Below are 12,500 nucleotides of genomic sequence, written 5' to 3'. Positions count from 1 at the left end.
TTTCAGATTGCAGACATTCTAGAGCGTGTGTGTGTGAGGGATTCATCGGAACCAAATGCCCTTCTTAGCAAAGAAGATGATGACCTGGACTATGTACCTCGTAAGCCTTCTTCAGATGTCAAAACAATCCAGAACTTTGGTGAACTTGAGATGGTTCTGTCAGGCTTAGACTTGGCATATATGATACCTTTGTTTCAGGAACAAAAGGTGGGTGTTTTAAGTATTATAAGGATGATATTACATAAGTTCATGAGGGGGAGGGGGTTGAGGAAAGCATTATGTTGACCCAGTTCATTTTTTTATTTTTTTTATTAGAAATAACAGGAACACAGCTGATTTTGATATCATAATAACACAATATATGTGATATTTACCATTTGATATTATTTTCACCAAACATGCTGGGATGCTGGGATTTTATCTTTGTAATTTTGATTACACATAGATGGCTGTAGATAATGATAATGAGAGTGTTAACCCACTTATGATGGGAGCCATCAGTACTGTACAAAACCATGTGAGGGTTTGTGCGGATTTGGCTGCTCAAAGTACAATTTAGACACATGAAAACCATAAAATTACCTTGATGTCTATGGTGTTAGCTGCAGCATAAATAATTCTTTAGCTAGTGAGGCTAGATAGAGGCTTCAAGCCTACTTGAAGTGCTGTATGGTGTGTGGTGCAGCAGTAGCAATCTTGTCCAGCAATCTTGCTGACCTGCACTCAAATCCCTTGCTGCCAGTGGATGGTACCCCCGGCCATTGTTTGCACACAGCGGGTGATTTAGATGCATAATGAAACAGACAGCATGTCACATCAAGCATATCCATTGTTACAAATGGAATAAAACTAAATTATTATTATTATTATCTTGATAAGATTGAAATATTACAATTGAATTTCATTTCTTATCGTGTTTGTTTCCTACTTATCTTTTTGCACACTTTTTTTTTTTTTTTATGTGTTCATATGTAGGTATTTATTTATACGTGTGTTTGTGTATGTGAGTGAGTGAGTGAGTGAGTGAGTGAGTGAGTGAGTGAGTGAGTGAGTGAGTGAGTGAGTGAGTGAGTGAGTGAGTGTGTGAGTGTGTGAGTGTGTGAGTGTGTGAGTGAGTGAGTGAGTGAGTGAGTGTGTGTGTGTGTGTGTGTGTGTGTGTGTGTGTGTGTGTGTGTGTGTGTGTGTGTGTGTGTGTGCATGTTTTTTGCACATGCTTTCATTTTTTCTTCTTCTTTGAAGGCAAATAATCCTGTGTATCAGAACATATCTTTTACTTTTGACAGGTGTCATTTGAGACATTTCTGCGTCTGACGGAGAAGGACCTTGAGAGCATGAACGTGTCAGCCATTGGAGTGCGTAAGAAAATCCTACAAGCTGTCAAAGAGATAAACAAGAAGGAGTGGCAGACGTCTAGCCTCCCGGCCATCACCTTAGACACACAACTTACGTAGGTTTTGAATTCCTTTTTCTTCATTTTTGGTTTGAGTTTTTGCATATGTAATTCTATGTAGATATTAAACTGAAATGAGAAATTCTGTCTGTTGGTAAGTATTATCACTACAGAAAAAATGAGCTTTGAGTTATGTTTTCATACTGAATTAATTATATAAAAATATCTTTGAAATACAGTTCTGTTTGAGATTGATAATCTTATTAATGATATTTTTTTTTCCCCATCCACAGAGTTCCTGAAGCAGCAGCCATGATCGCCAACATGAATAAGCATATCCGTTACATGCATGCATCCATAGGCTACCTGCGAGACCAGCTGCAAGGCAACCCTAGGCTGCTGCAACTGGGCCAGGAGGTGCACAATGTGGTCTCACTCGCAAAGAGCTGTGGTGAGACGATCAAGCACCTGTCCAACTTTCATGAGGAGGTCAAGTTCTTCAAGACTCATCTTGATAAGGTAGTTTTTAACCATTTGTACAACTACTGTTTTTTCTCTCTTTTGCTCTGAATATCCTTACTTTTCTTTTTCTTTTTAATTCCTAGCAGATTTTTTGTTATATTTTTTATTAATCTTCTTCTTTTATCTTTTTCTTCTTCTTCTTCTTCCTTGTCTTCTTTTCTTTTCTTTTAAAAAACAGTGCCGCCAGGAATAGCCCATAAGTACATGCCATGCCTACTGTGAGTTTAGTTTGTTAATTGGCTTCACACCTAGATGACTCCACATGTACTTAGTCATCAGTGAGTTAATTACTAGTACTTCCTATCTCACCTGTTTCCCCATTTCCCTGATTTTCTTTCATCTTATATTGCTATTCGTAAAGTCAAAAACATTGTTATGATTATAATGTCTATAATAGATTGATATTGATAGCATTAGTAGAAAAGTCATTTTTTCCTGAAAACTCAAGGAAAGGTGAAAACAGAGGAGGCTACAAGGTCTGTTAATTGACTCTGGTGGATAAGCACTTGTGGAACCATCTATGTGTACTGACACCTCATAAAACAATTCTACAGTGGACACTACATTTTCCCACTACATTTGAGGTTGATATTGGTGTGATATTCCAGGTCAGTGGAAATGCAGAGTACAGCTCAGCAGACCTCATAGTGGACTGTGCAGATAACGGCAGAGTGTGGCAGCGACGCCTCTTAGCCTCACTCGTGGCCACAACGGCAATCGCAACAATTCTCTGGTACTCACGGCCTCAAGCCTTTGCCAAAATCTTTAACATTAGTGTTGTGCCACACGAAACAGTTTTGTTAGATGTATAAGGTGGCCTCATCTTCAAAAAGGAAGTAAAGCTTTGTTTTAAATGTGACAAGGAAATGGATTAATTTTGTTTCTGTTTCTACTTCACTTTCAGTGCTGAGAATTTTTTTCTTTTTCCAACATTACTGTTATTATTAACCATTGTACTAGAGAATACTATAATATTGCTTTCTGATACTTATCATTCAATTCCTTACTAAGAATTGTAAGGATGTGGTATAATTCTGTATAGAATTTTTTTTTTTTTTTTTGAGTTATGAGTGTTTCTTTTATTATTTGTCTTTCTCTTTCACATAGAAAAGAAACACACTCTATTCACGACTTGTCCTGCCTTGTTAACCCACTGTTGATGGGATGGCAGGAATACGTGCCATGTCCACTGTGTCTGAGTTGATTGCCTTTACACACAAGTTGTCCCACAAGTAGCTTAATCACCAAGGAGTCAGTTACTAGTCCTGCCCAGCTCACCTGGTTACCCTCTTCCCTGATTCTTGTTTCATTTTTTATTGCTATAAGTAACTTCAATAATGTTATAGTAATTGTAGTGTCAAGAGCAATAATAATAGCATTTGATATTAATAGCATTAGAAAAGAGACAGTTAGGCTTACTGATTGGCTCCTTGGTCTCTGAGCACCTGTGGACCTATCTGCATTTCACAAAAGAAAATCACAGTAGACAGTGTGATTACCCACCACCACTGGGTTAAGTTAGAACCAGTGTGTAATTCTGTTACACACACACACACACATATATACACATATATACATTAGTGTGTGTGTGTGTGTGTGTGTGTGTGTGTGTGTGTGTGTGTGTGTGTGTGTGTGTGTGTGTGTGTGTGTGTGTGTGTGTGTGTGTGTGTGTGTGTTTATGTCTATATCTATGTATATGTATATGTATGTTATATAATATATGTATAAATATATATAATATATGTATAAATATATATAATATATGTATAAATATATATATAAATATAATATATATATATATATATAAATATAAAATATATATATATATATATATATATATATATATATATAAAATATATATATATATATATAAATATAAAATATATATATATAAGTATGAGTGTGCATATATGTTTAAAGATTTAGAATAAGGTTCTACAATACAACAGAAATCAAGTGAGAATTCATTTTACTTTGAATGAAGGTTGAATACATTTAATTTGCATAACTCCCAAGTGCCTTCCTTTCATAGTGGTTTAAAGTGCAATTTCCTTTAAGAACAAATAAATAATAGAAATACGTAAAGCATAAAGATTGTCTATAAATACAGGCTGTGAGGCTGTGCATGTGAGATAATGAGCCCAGAAATGTAAATATAAACTGCAAGTATAAAAAGCTTATAGAGTACATTTGGATCTAGTCCTCAGACATCAGCTCTGTAATGGAACTTATAGTACAAAATAAAATCTTCCACATTTATGGTGTTTTGATTTCATGTTCATAATTTTACTGTCAAAAATGTAATGTAGACAGTAGTATTTAATATCAGGTTGATAGTAGAAAAGCCCACTATACACAAATTTGGTTTGTTGAAAGATGAGACAGCAGTTTTGGAATCCTCCTGGATTTCATCTTAAAGTTGGCTGATATATGTAACTTAGAATCTAAGGTAATTGAAGATTTTTCAGTTCAAAATTAGGTAGAAGATATGTATTTATATATGTACATACACATATATTTTCTTTTTTTTCTTCTTTTTTTAAGTACCACAGTCTTTGTCTTCATTTTTCAGGAGTATCACTCAGTATCAAGTTAGGAGAATAAATATTCTTACTGGACAAAAGAAAAATAAACCTTGGACATAACTGAAAAACTAAATATTTCTTATCACCTCCAAAATTTCACAACAGAACTTTACAGATTTATCTACGTATCCTCTATCATAATCTTTTCAGCAAAGTTGGTTGGTAAAAGAACCTAAATATAATTAAATATTTAATTTTCTCTTTACTTTTTCCCTGTTTGCATACAAGAGGAGTAACTATTAACCTTTGTAAGTGTAATATTAAGAATCCAGAATTATGTTTTTAATTTGTTTTATTATCATTTTCATTTCATTTCAAGAATTACATCTTCCATGCCAAAAAAAAAAAAAAAAAAAAAACTACCATGACTGGCAACTGCACTAAGTGAAACAATCCTTTTGGTGTTTTATGAACAGCAATACAAATTTGTCGTAAGATAGCAAAACTTGTAATGTTTATGTCAAGACGTAATGGCAGTTTATGACTTTGTCCCCTTTTTGAATTTCTTTTTTTTTTCTTAGATGCATTGAGATTCATATCCTAGTATTTCAGTTATATTATTGATGTAAAGGCATATACATGGCAATCTGAAGAAATTTTTGATGATTTATTTATTCTCAATATTTTCAACTCATTTTCTTAAAGTTGGGGCATAACAAACAATATATATATATATATATATGTATAAAAGAGAATTTTAGGAAAATAATACACAAACTTTCTTTGTTACAAAACAAGATGTATTCTTTCCTTTGCCTTCAATACAATTAACAACAGGTTTGCAAGCTGCTAAAATGTGATAAAATAGATTATTTACATACCAAGAGTACAATTAAAATGAAAAATGTCAATTTAGTGGAGATAGTGATACTTGGCGGTGTCCCTATCTTTTTGATACATATGCGAAGTAGATGGCTGTTCTGCCGTCTACTCACTTGTAGATCAAAAATAAATGACTAGATGAAATGATCATGATTGGTGAAAAGCATAAAACACAAAGAAATACTAAAACAGCATAACAGACTTCAATATCTCTTCCACTTTTGCACGTTAAAAAATCCTTGACTAGATAACTACTAATGGACTGCCTCCTGGAATATTTATACAAACTCAATTGTAAAAAAAGAGTAATGACAGTTAAAACTTAAAACTCTTACGAGATATGACACGATACAAGGACAAATGAAGACACAAAGTGATCACATTTTCAGTGCACAATCAAAAGTACTAAAGATTTTTTTTAAATTCACAAATGTAGAAAATCATGAGGACAAACTACATTTCTCGTTGACTGTTTTGATGTGCAACTTACATACAGAAACTCATCAACAGTGAAGATCCTACACTGATCTCATTACAACTGGACAATCCTCTCTTCGGCAAAATCAACAACTTTTCTTAACATTCCAGGGCTTACCTGGCAATAAATACGGCAGTATGAAGATTTGACAAAAAAATTAACAAAGCTGGTTAAAATAGTTGTTACAGTATATCAATATCACAGATTTCTTTGGTAGGTCACCTACTTCACCTAACTGCAAATCAAGTCCCTGCAGTCAAGGATGTTCAGTAATTGTCCAAACCAATGAAGAAAAAAATATACAATAAAATAAAGTAAATAAAAATAAAAGAAAAGTTACAAAACTTTAAAGTGAAGTGTGTACGGAGGCTACAGATTCTCGTGCCAATGTACAGTACATTTTTTTTTTACATTCTTCTTTCCAGGTCCCACGCTGACGTAGAATGACTATGTTATACGCATGGATGACTTTCAATTACAAAACAAAAAAAATGAATAAATAAATAAAAGATAAAAAAATATTGAATGCAGGAATTAAGAAAGAATCCTGCGCCTCAGTAAACAGGTCACTTGTTGTGCTTTGACAGGTGTAGCCTTTAAAATTCTGTTAGTTATCCCTTTGTGTCACTGATTATGCTATTTTAGTAAACCTTTACTTTTATCATTTAAATCTTCAATCTATTTCAAATAATCTGAATGTTGTGTTTGCAAACCACACTACTAATCAGCTAATTAGTACCACGATTTGCACGCAAGTTCTGACATAACAAAATCCAATATATAACTAGTAAACTACCTGTAAAAATTCGCTTCCAATATCACAATGTTATTTTCCACCATCTTGAGGAGAGCTTGTCTTTTAAGATGAAAATTTTCTCCCCAAGATGTTCACAGAGAAGGCTGAAAATTTGACAGGCAATACAGAAATCATATATTTTTGACCTACAAGTTCCACAGTGGATATCTCTGTGGCTGCCGACCCAAACATATCCACGACATCCCGATGGCCTGGTAGGTTTTCTTCCCTGGTAAACGCATTTGTATTACAATAATGGTGTGGGGTGTATGCACAAGAGCAATTTTATTTTTATTAATATAAAGGGAAATTGGCCACTGAGACAAGCAAGCTTCTTTCACGTGCTCAATCACGTTGCCAAATAGGTCAAGATTTAATTAATTAAGGTCTTGATGGTAATAACAACATCCTGAAGTACACAACTCCACAGTCAAAGAAAGGCAGCTTGCAAACTTGCCGAGCAATCCTGGCGCTCTCATTTTTTTTGTTTATCCATCTCCGCTTAGGCTTTGAAGCGTCCATTGCCGGTGACCTCTGTTCTCAATCTGCTATCCAACTTTCACGCAAATGGAATTACACCAAAATTCCAACGGATTTTCCACCACTCCAATACACAGAGAGAGTAAGCCATTGCATGACTTATCCTTCTGCCCTTTACCAAGTGTAACAAAAAATACTTGTTCACACATAGTTCAGTACTCTTTTCACAATTTCTTTTTCTTTCCCATTTCACATTTTCTTCTTGCCATTTCAAAAAAAATAAAGAACAGGGCTTGCATTCCAATGCCAAATGCAGGCCAATGTAATCTTCGTGACAGCACAGCCAAATATCTTTTTTCGTTTCATTTTCATCTTATACTTCTGAAAAGAGCGTCTGTCATCGGCTGTTTCAACAGGACACAAACACCAATCACCAACATCTTACCATTCACAATACACAACATTGTCCGCCGCGACTCTCAAACACCAGCAAATCATCTTTTTGTTCCCATGTTTCCCACTGTGCATGATTAACAAAAGGGTTTCCCAAAGCCCCAAAGAAAAGGGATTATCACTATCAGTTCTCTCTCTCTCTTTTGTGTATTAAGTAAACTGGAGGTGCATCCAAATATTTTCCTCATTTCTATGGCAACTTGTGTAGCTATTTCTTCTTAGTGATATGATTTTACTTATATTACAACATAATATAAGAGTTGTGCAATGTTATTTTCTAAACAAGAATTTTTGCAATTGTGTGTCCAATTGTAAGAGAGATAAAGGCTTATTTTGTTCTTTCTTTCTTGACTATTCCGAGTTCATCTCAAAATAGAACCAACCAATTATATCAAATTTGTAAAGAGTGGAAAAAAAAAGAGAGAAAAAAAATACTGACAAAGCTGAGAATCTGACTTTCATCACAGGAATTTGGTTAGCATTTTTCTTAATAAATAGTAAGTATTTCAACCTCTTTCCTCCGACAACTCAACTGGTCTGCCCATGGAGAGAAAGCGCTACACGACGGTTCAATTCCCATCACGACTGAATACTAGGGCAGTGTATCCTTAACATACGTTCAAAGAGTCAGCTGTTGGTGGCAATCTCACCTTCCCAGGGTCTGCCTGTGTTTGAACTGACTTTGAAAAGATTATCGGACTATTACGCTAACAGATGGGAATACAACAGCAAAAAAAAAAAAAAAAAAAAAAAAGTTTCTTAATATTACATTTTGAATCCTCCCCCCTCCCTAAAAGGATACCCTTTTCTATTAACAAATAACAACAATCATAAAGACAGATAAGCTTCATAAAAAAAAAAGTAATAATAAATAGATAAAAAGTGAAAGTCATTCCCAACCTATAAAATAATATTTATATCTTGCTCCATTGCTACTATGGGGTTCAAAGCACACTTCACTCCCAGCTCAAATGACCTGCAACAGAAACAGATCCTTCGCTCCTCCATAAACCTACTCTGTTCTCTTTCATAAATATGGACGCAAAGAGCCTCGGCATTTTGCAGGTCTAGCTCACGCTGAAGGTTACCTGAGCGGGCACAACTGAAAGGAAGGAGGACCTACATAAGCTGTTACAGAGTTTTCTTCCAAAATGATGGTAACAATGATATTAAACGATAAGGAACGAGGGGAGGTACGAGAAGTGGTGATGAAGAAATAATGGTTAAAGATAATAATAATAATGAAAAAAAAAAAAAAAAAAGGTAAATAAAATATCCAAATTAAAGAAATTTTCATAACACTTACTGTAGGAGGCATAATATTGAAGAATGTAGCTACTGTTGACCAAAGTACGATGGAAATTTATCTATCACAAAAAAACAAAAAACAAAACAAAAAAAAAAGATTGGTTACAATAAATATATAAATATAAATACAAACAGAAGTTGAAATAGTGGTTGACATTCTCCTCTCAGAACTATCATTTCAAACAGAATTCTGAGGGAAAGCCTCAAGAACTGTTGAGAAAATAAAACGATTTCTGGGAGGAGCAATGGAAGAAAGAAATAACGACAAGAAATATTTGGCAAGGTAATATGTTCCTGGAAGAGGCAAGGAAAGGAAGAAAGCAAGAAAGAAAAAAAGGTGAACAAATGAAAAATTTCACTTTCATGACAGTTTCCTAAAATATCTTTATAATTGTTGGAGCCCCATTTATGGCTGTGAAGTTTTTGAAGTCCCACAACTACATACTCTGCAGCTATCACATCAGATAACTGCTACGGAACCATTGAAAGTACGTGGAAGTTGCTTTAGTAACCGTCATTCCTCCCTCAACATTAAAAGCACTTCTAAACAGCTTTGGAACATCCTTGAGCTCAAGTATTTTCTCAAATGCCAATGAAACTGTATTCCATTTATGCAGCCTAACAAGAGGGTGTGAATGTGAGCAAATAATAGCGCAAAAAGCTGAAGCATTGTAAGTAACCTAATCAGATCAGTGACTGATATAGAGGCATGTGTGTGAGTATTTATTACGTGATTAAACAGAGGCACTGAATATAGTGAAGCGAGAAATTCATTGCAAACATAAGATAAAACAACCATCTTACAATCTTACTTTCCAAAAAGTATCAAAGAAATATTCAAAGCGAACAAAATTTTTTTTTTTTTACTATTCTTTACAAACCGCATTAATAATAAGAGCTGGCATTTCCTTGAATAATCCATAAGCAACGACTATGATTTGGGTATATGTACGTATGTATATAAAATGCCTTCCTTACTTCGGTAGATTAAAACTAATTTGTCTGAGCATTTGGGGACGAATTTCCCTTCATGATCAACCCCCCCCCAAATGAAAATAAAAAATAAATACAAGTAAATAATAATGAATAAATAAAAAATATATTATCTTATTTAAAGTCTCTGCCCACAACCCTCTCAGGCTGTTACCACCTGCAGTTCTTTCCTTTTTTCTACAAGCTTCAACCTTCCATATAAAACAGTATCAGTGAAAGAGAGAGAGAGAGAGAGAGAGAGAGAGAGAGAGAGAGAGAGAGAGAGAGAGAGAGAGAGAGAGAGAGAGAGAGAGAGAGAGAGAGAGAGCATGTGTCAGTAAATACATGACTGTATGAGTGAATGAAAATAAGTGAGTATGAGTAATTGAGTGAGTGTATTTGAGAGTGAATGAAAATAAGTGAGTATGAGTAATTGAGTGAGTGTATTTGAGAGTGAATGAGTGAGTTAGTGAGTGTGTATAAGTGAGTCAGTGAGTCAGTGAGTGAGTCAGTGAGAGTGAGAGTGAGTGAGTGTGAGTGCAAGTGAGTGTGAGGGTGAGTGAGTGTAAGGGTGAGTGAGTGTGAGTGAGCAAGTGAGTGAGTGAATGTGTGTGAGTGAATGTGTGTGAGTGAGTGAGTGAGTGAGTGAAAGAGTGAGTGAGTGAGTGAGTGAGTGAGTGAGTGAGTGAGTGAGTGAGTGAGTGAGTGAGTGAGTGAGTGAGTGAGTGAGTGAGTGCGTGAGTGAGTGAGTGAGTGAGTGTAAAATGAATGAGTGAGCATGAATGAATGAATGAATGAATCAGAACACTAAAGAGAAGGGCAGAAATACAAAAAAAAACAAAAGAAAAAAACGGAAGCAAGAGAAAGCGCTAGACCACAGCGGAAGAGTGAGAGCAAGAGAGAAACGAAGGCGCCACCACACGCGACCGCCTCCCAGCAGACCCGCCCAAGGCTGATGCGGGAACACAGGAATTCGCCCAACAATTACGCTTCCTTCGAATCCTCTTCCTAAGATTCAATTTGGATGCACATTAATTTCTTCTTCTATTTTTTTTTGTTTTTGTTTTGTGTACTTTAGGGCTTGGGTTAAATGCTATTGCTTGATTCCCTATTCAGTGCCCCCTCCCTTATCCCCCCTACCTAATATTCAGTAATTCTTTTATTGCGGAGGAATCAGTGAAAGAGAAAGAGACAGGACGAGAGAGGTAAAGCAAGCATTAAAAAAAGAAAAGGAAAAAAAGGACTCGTCTCCATATAAATTATCAAGTTGTGTTATCAAATCCATTAATTATTCACCAGTCTATGGATCTGCTATATTCAATAACATTTCTCTACATACGTGTATAAAAAAGTGAGGATACCAATAAAGAATAAATGAAAGACAGGAGTAGAGAAGAAATGAGGAAGACTAAGCAGAAACGGCTGACGAAAAAATGAAAGACAAAGGAGAGACAGAGGAAACGATTAAAGAAAGAGGAAAAGATGGTGCAAAAAGGCAGCACCAGTAGCATCACATCCCTGCACAGAGATGCTGCAAATGGGGCAGTGCGTTTAAGAGGAAGTCGGCAAGCAATTATCCGTCCGACAATGCGTGTTTTTTTTTTTTTCTTATTCTTCACTTGATCTGCTGGTTCAGTCACAAGGAAGACCGAAAAACTTATCTCAACTTTAAAAAAAATAAAAAATAAAAAAAATAAAAAATGAAAATAGGGGAAAAGTTCTTCCGTGGGACGTTATTGGTCTGTGTTGGTCTGTGTACATGGCACTTGCGCCAGTGATGGCACCGCGACCTTGCACTATGAATTCGAGGTGGAGTCCGAGGTGTGTCCGTTGTCATAGGAGGTGTTGGAGTTTCCATTAACAACAAAAGATGTTCCTAGGCCGTACAAGTGGCCGCAGTATTTTGCATCATCAATCTTGTCCTCGAAGAACATCTGTGTAAAGGAGAGAAGTGTGAACTTGTTGCTTCCACCAATAATCAAATTGTGCTAATTCGCAGAAATGAAAACAGTAAAGTATATCAATGATGCAATGGTGATTCTTTATCTTAGTCATTGCATATAGTTCTCGTATTATCTCAGTATCATAATTGTTAAAAAGTTCCAAAAAGGGAAACAGAAGAGTACAAGTAATGACTTCAGTATTTGAAACTTTTTGACCATATATCATTATCAGGAAAGTCTGAGAAATACATGAAAAAATGTGTATGTAATGTTGGCCCCTAACAGTTATTTCTGCTAAGTTTCTAAGCTCCTCTCTTGTTCATAAAATTTGTGTATGCAAGCTAAGAAATGCATTCAACAGTTACCTGTAATAGCTTTTAATAAAAACACATTTGCTATTAAATAGCTAATTTATTTCATATCTGTACATTTCCTATTTTTCTCACTACCTTTTGTTATTTACCAGATTCAATAAGGGATTTTTTGCCATTACAGCCTTTTGATTCTTTTATTATAAAACATCTAAATATGCAATTAAACCAATCTCCTGAACAAACAGATCTCCCAAACGGTATCCTTACTTGGCCAACTGTATGATCAAGGGAAATACATTGTCATGGGGTCACAGAGAGCAAAACTTACTCGGATCTACAAAGGACAAATATTGACATACCTCTTTCATCTTGAAAAACGCAGCACCTGTGAGAAGAGAATCTGACCCCGCCTGATGCTGTGGCCCCACGCGCTCCAG

At 35.3% G+C, this 12,500-nt stretch overlaps 2 protein-coding genes across 4 annotated transcripts in view; one reads left to right on the top strand and one right to left on the bottom strand.

Moving 5' to 3' along the window:
* LOC125046081 (ankyrin repeat, SAM and basic leucine zipper domain-containing protein 1-like) overlaps positions 1–2,894 on the top strand; it is a 23,162-nt gene extending 20,268 nt beyond the window's left edge. For both annotated transcript variants that reach the window (XM_047643714.1, XM_047643715.1), the window contains 4 exons: positions 7–207; positions 1,284–1,447; positions 1,684–1,909; positions 2,521–2,894. In XM_047643714.1, coding sequence (XP_047499670.1) covers positions 7–207; positions 1,284–1,447; positions 1,684–1,909; positions 2,521–2,724 — 795 coding nt within the window. In that variant the 3' untranslated portion in view covers positions 2,725–2,894. The remainder of the gene's footprint in view (positions 1–6; positions 208–1,283; positions 1,448–1,683; positions 1,910–2,520) is intronic.
* Positions 2,895–10,541: 7,647 nt separating this feature from the next.
* The window catches only part of LOC125046069 (CCR4-NOT transcription complex subunit 7-like), a 12,168-nt gene continuing 10,209 nt past the window's right edge, over positions 10,542–12,500 (bottom strand). For both annotated transcript variants that reach the window (XM_047643691.1, XM_047643692.1), the window contains exons 6-7: positions 12,423–12,500; positions 10,542–11,740 (exon numbers count right to left, since the gene is read on the bottom strand). The exon at positions 12,423–12,500 is cut by the window's right edge and continues 63 nt beyond it. In XM_047643691.1, the coding sequence (XP_047499647.1) occupies positions 11,603–11,740; positions 12,423–12,500 (216 nt within the window). In that variant the 3' untranslated portion in view covers positions 10,542–11,602. The remainder of the gene's footprint in view (positions 11,741–12,422) is intronic.

This window comes from Penaeus chinensis, chromosome 38 (genome assembly GCF_019202785.1).
Source record: "Penaeus chinensis breed Huanghai No. 1 chromosome 38, ASM1920278v2, whole genome shotgun sequence".
In the NCBI taxonomy this organism is placed as follows: Eukaryota; Metazoa; Arthropoda; class Malacostraca; order Decapoda; family Penaeidae; genus Penaeus; species Penaeus chinensis.
This window is presented reverse-complemented; position numbering and strand designations above follow the sequence as displayed.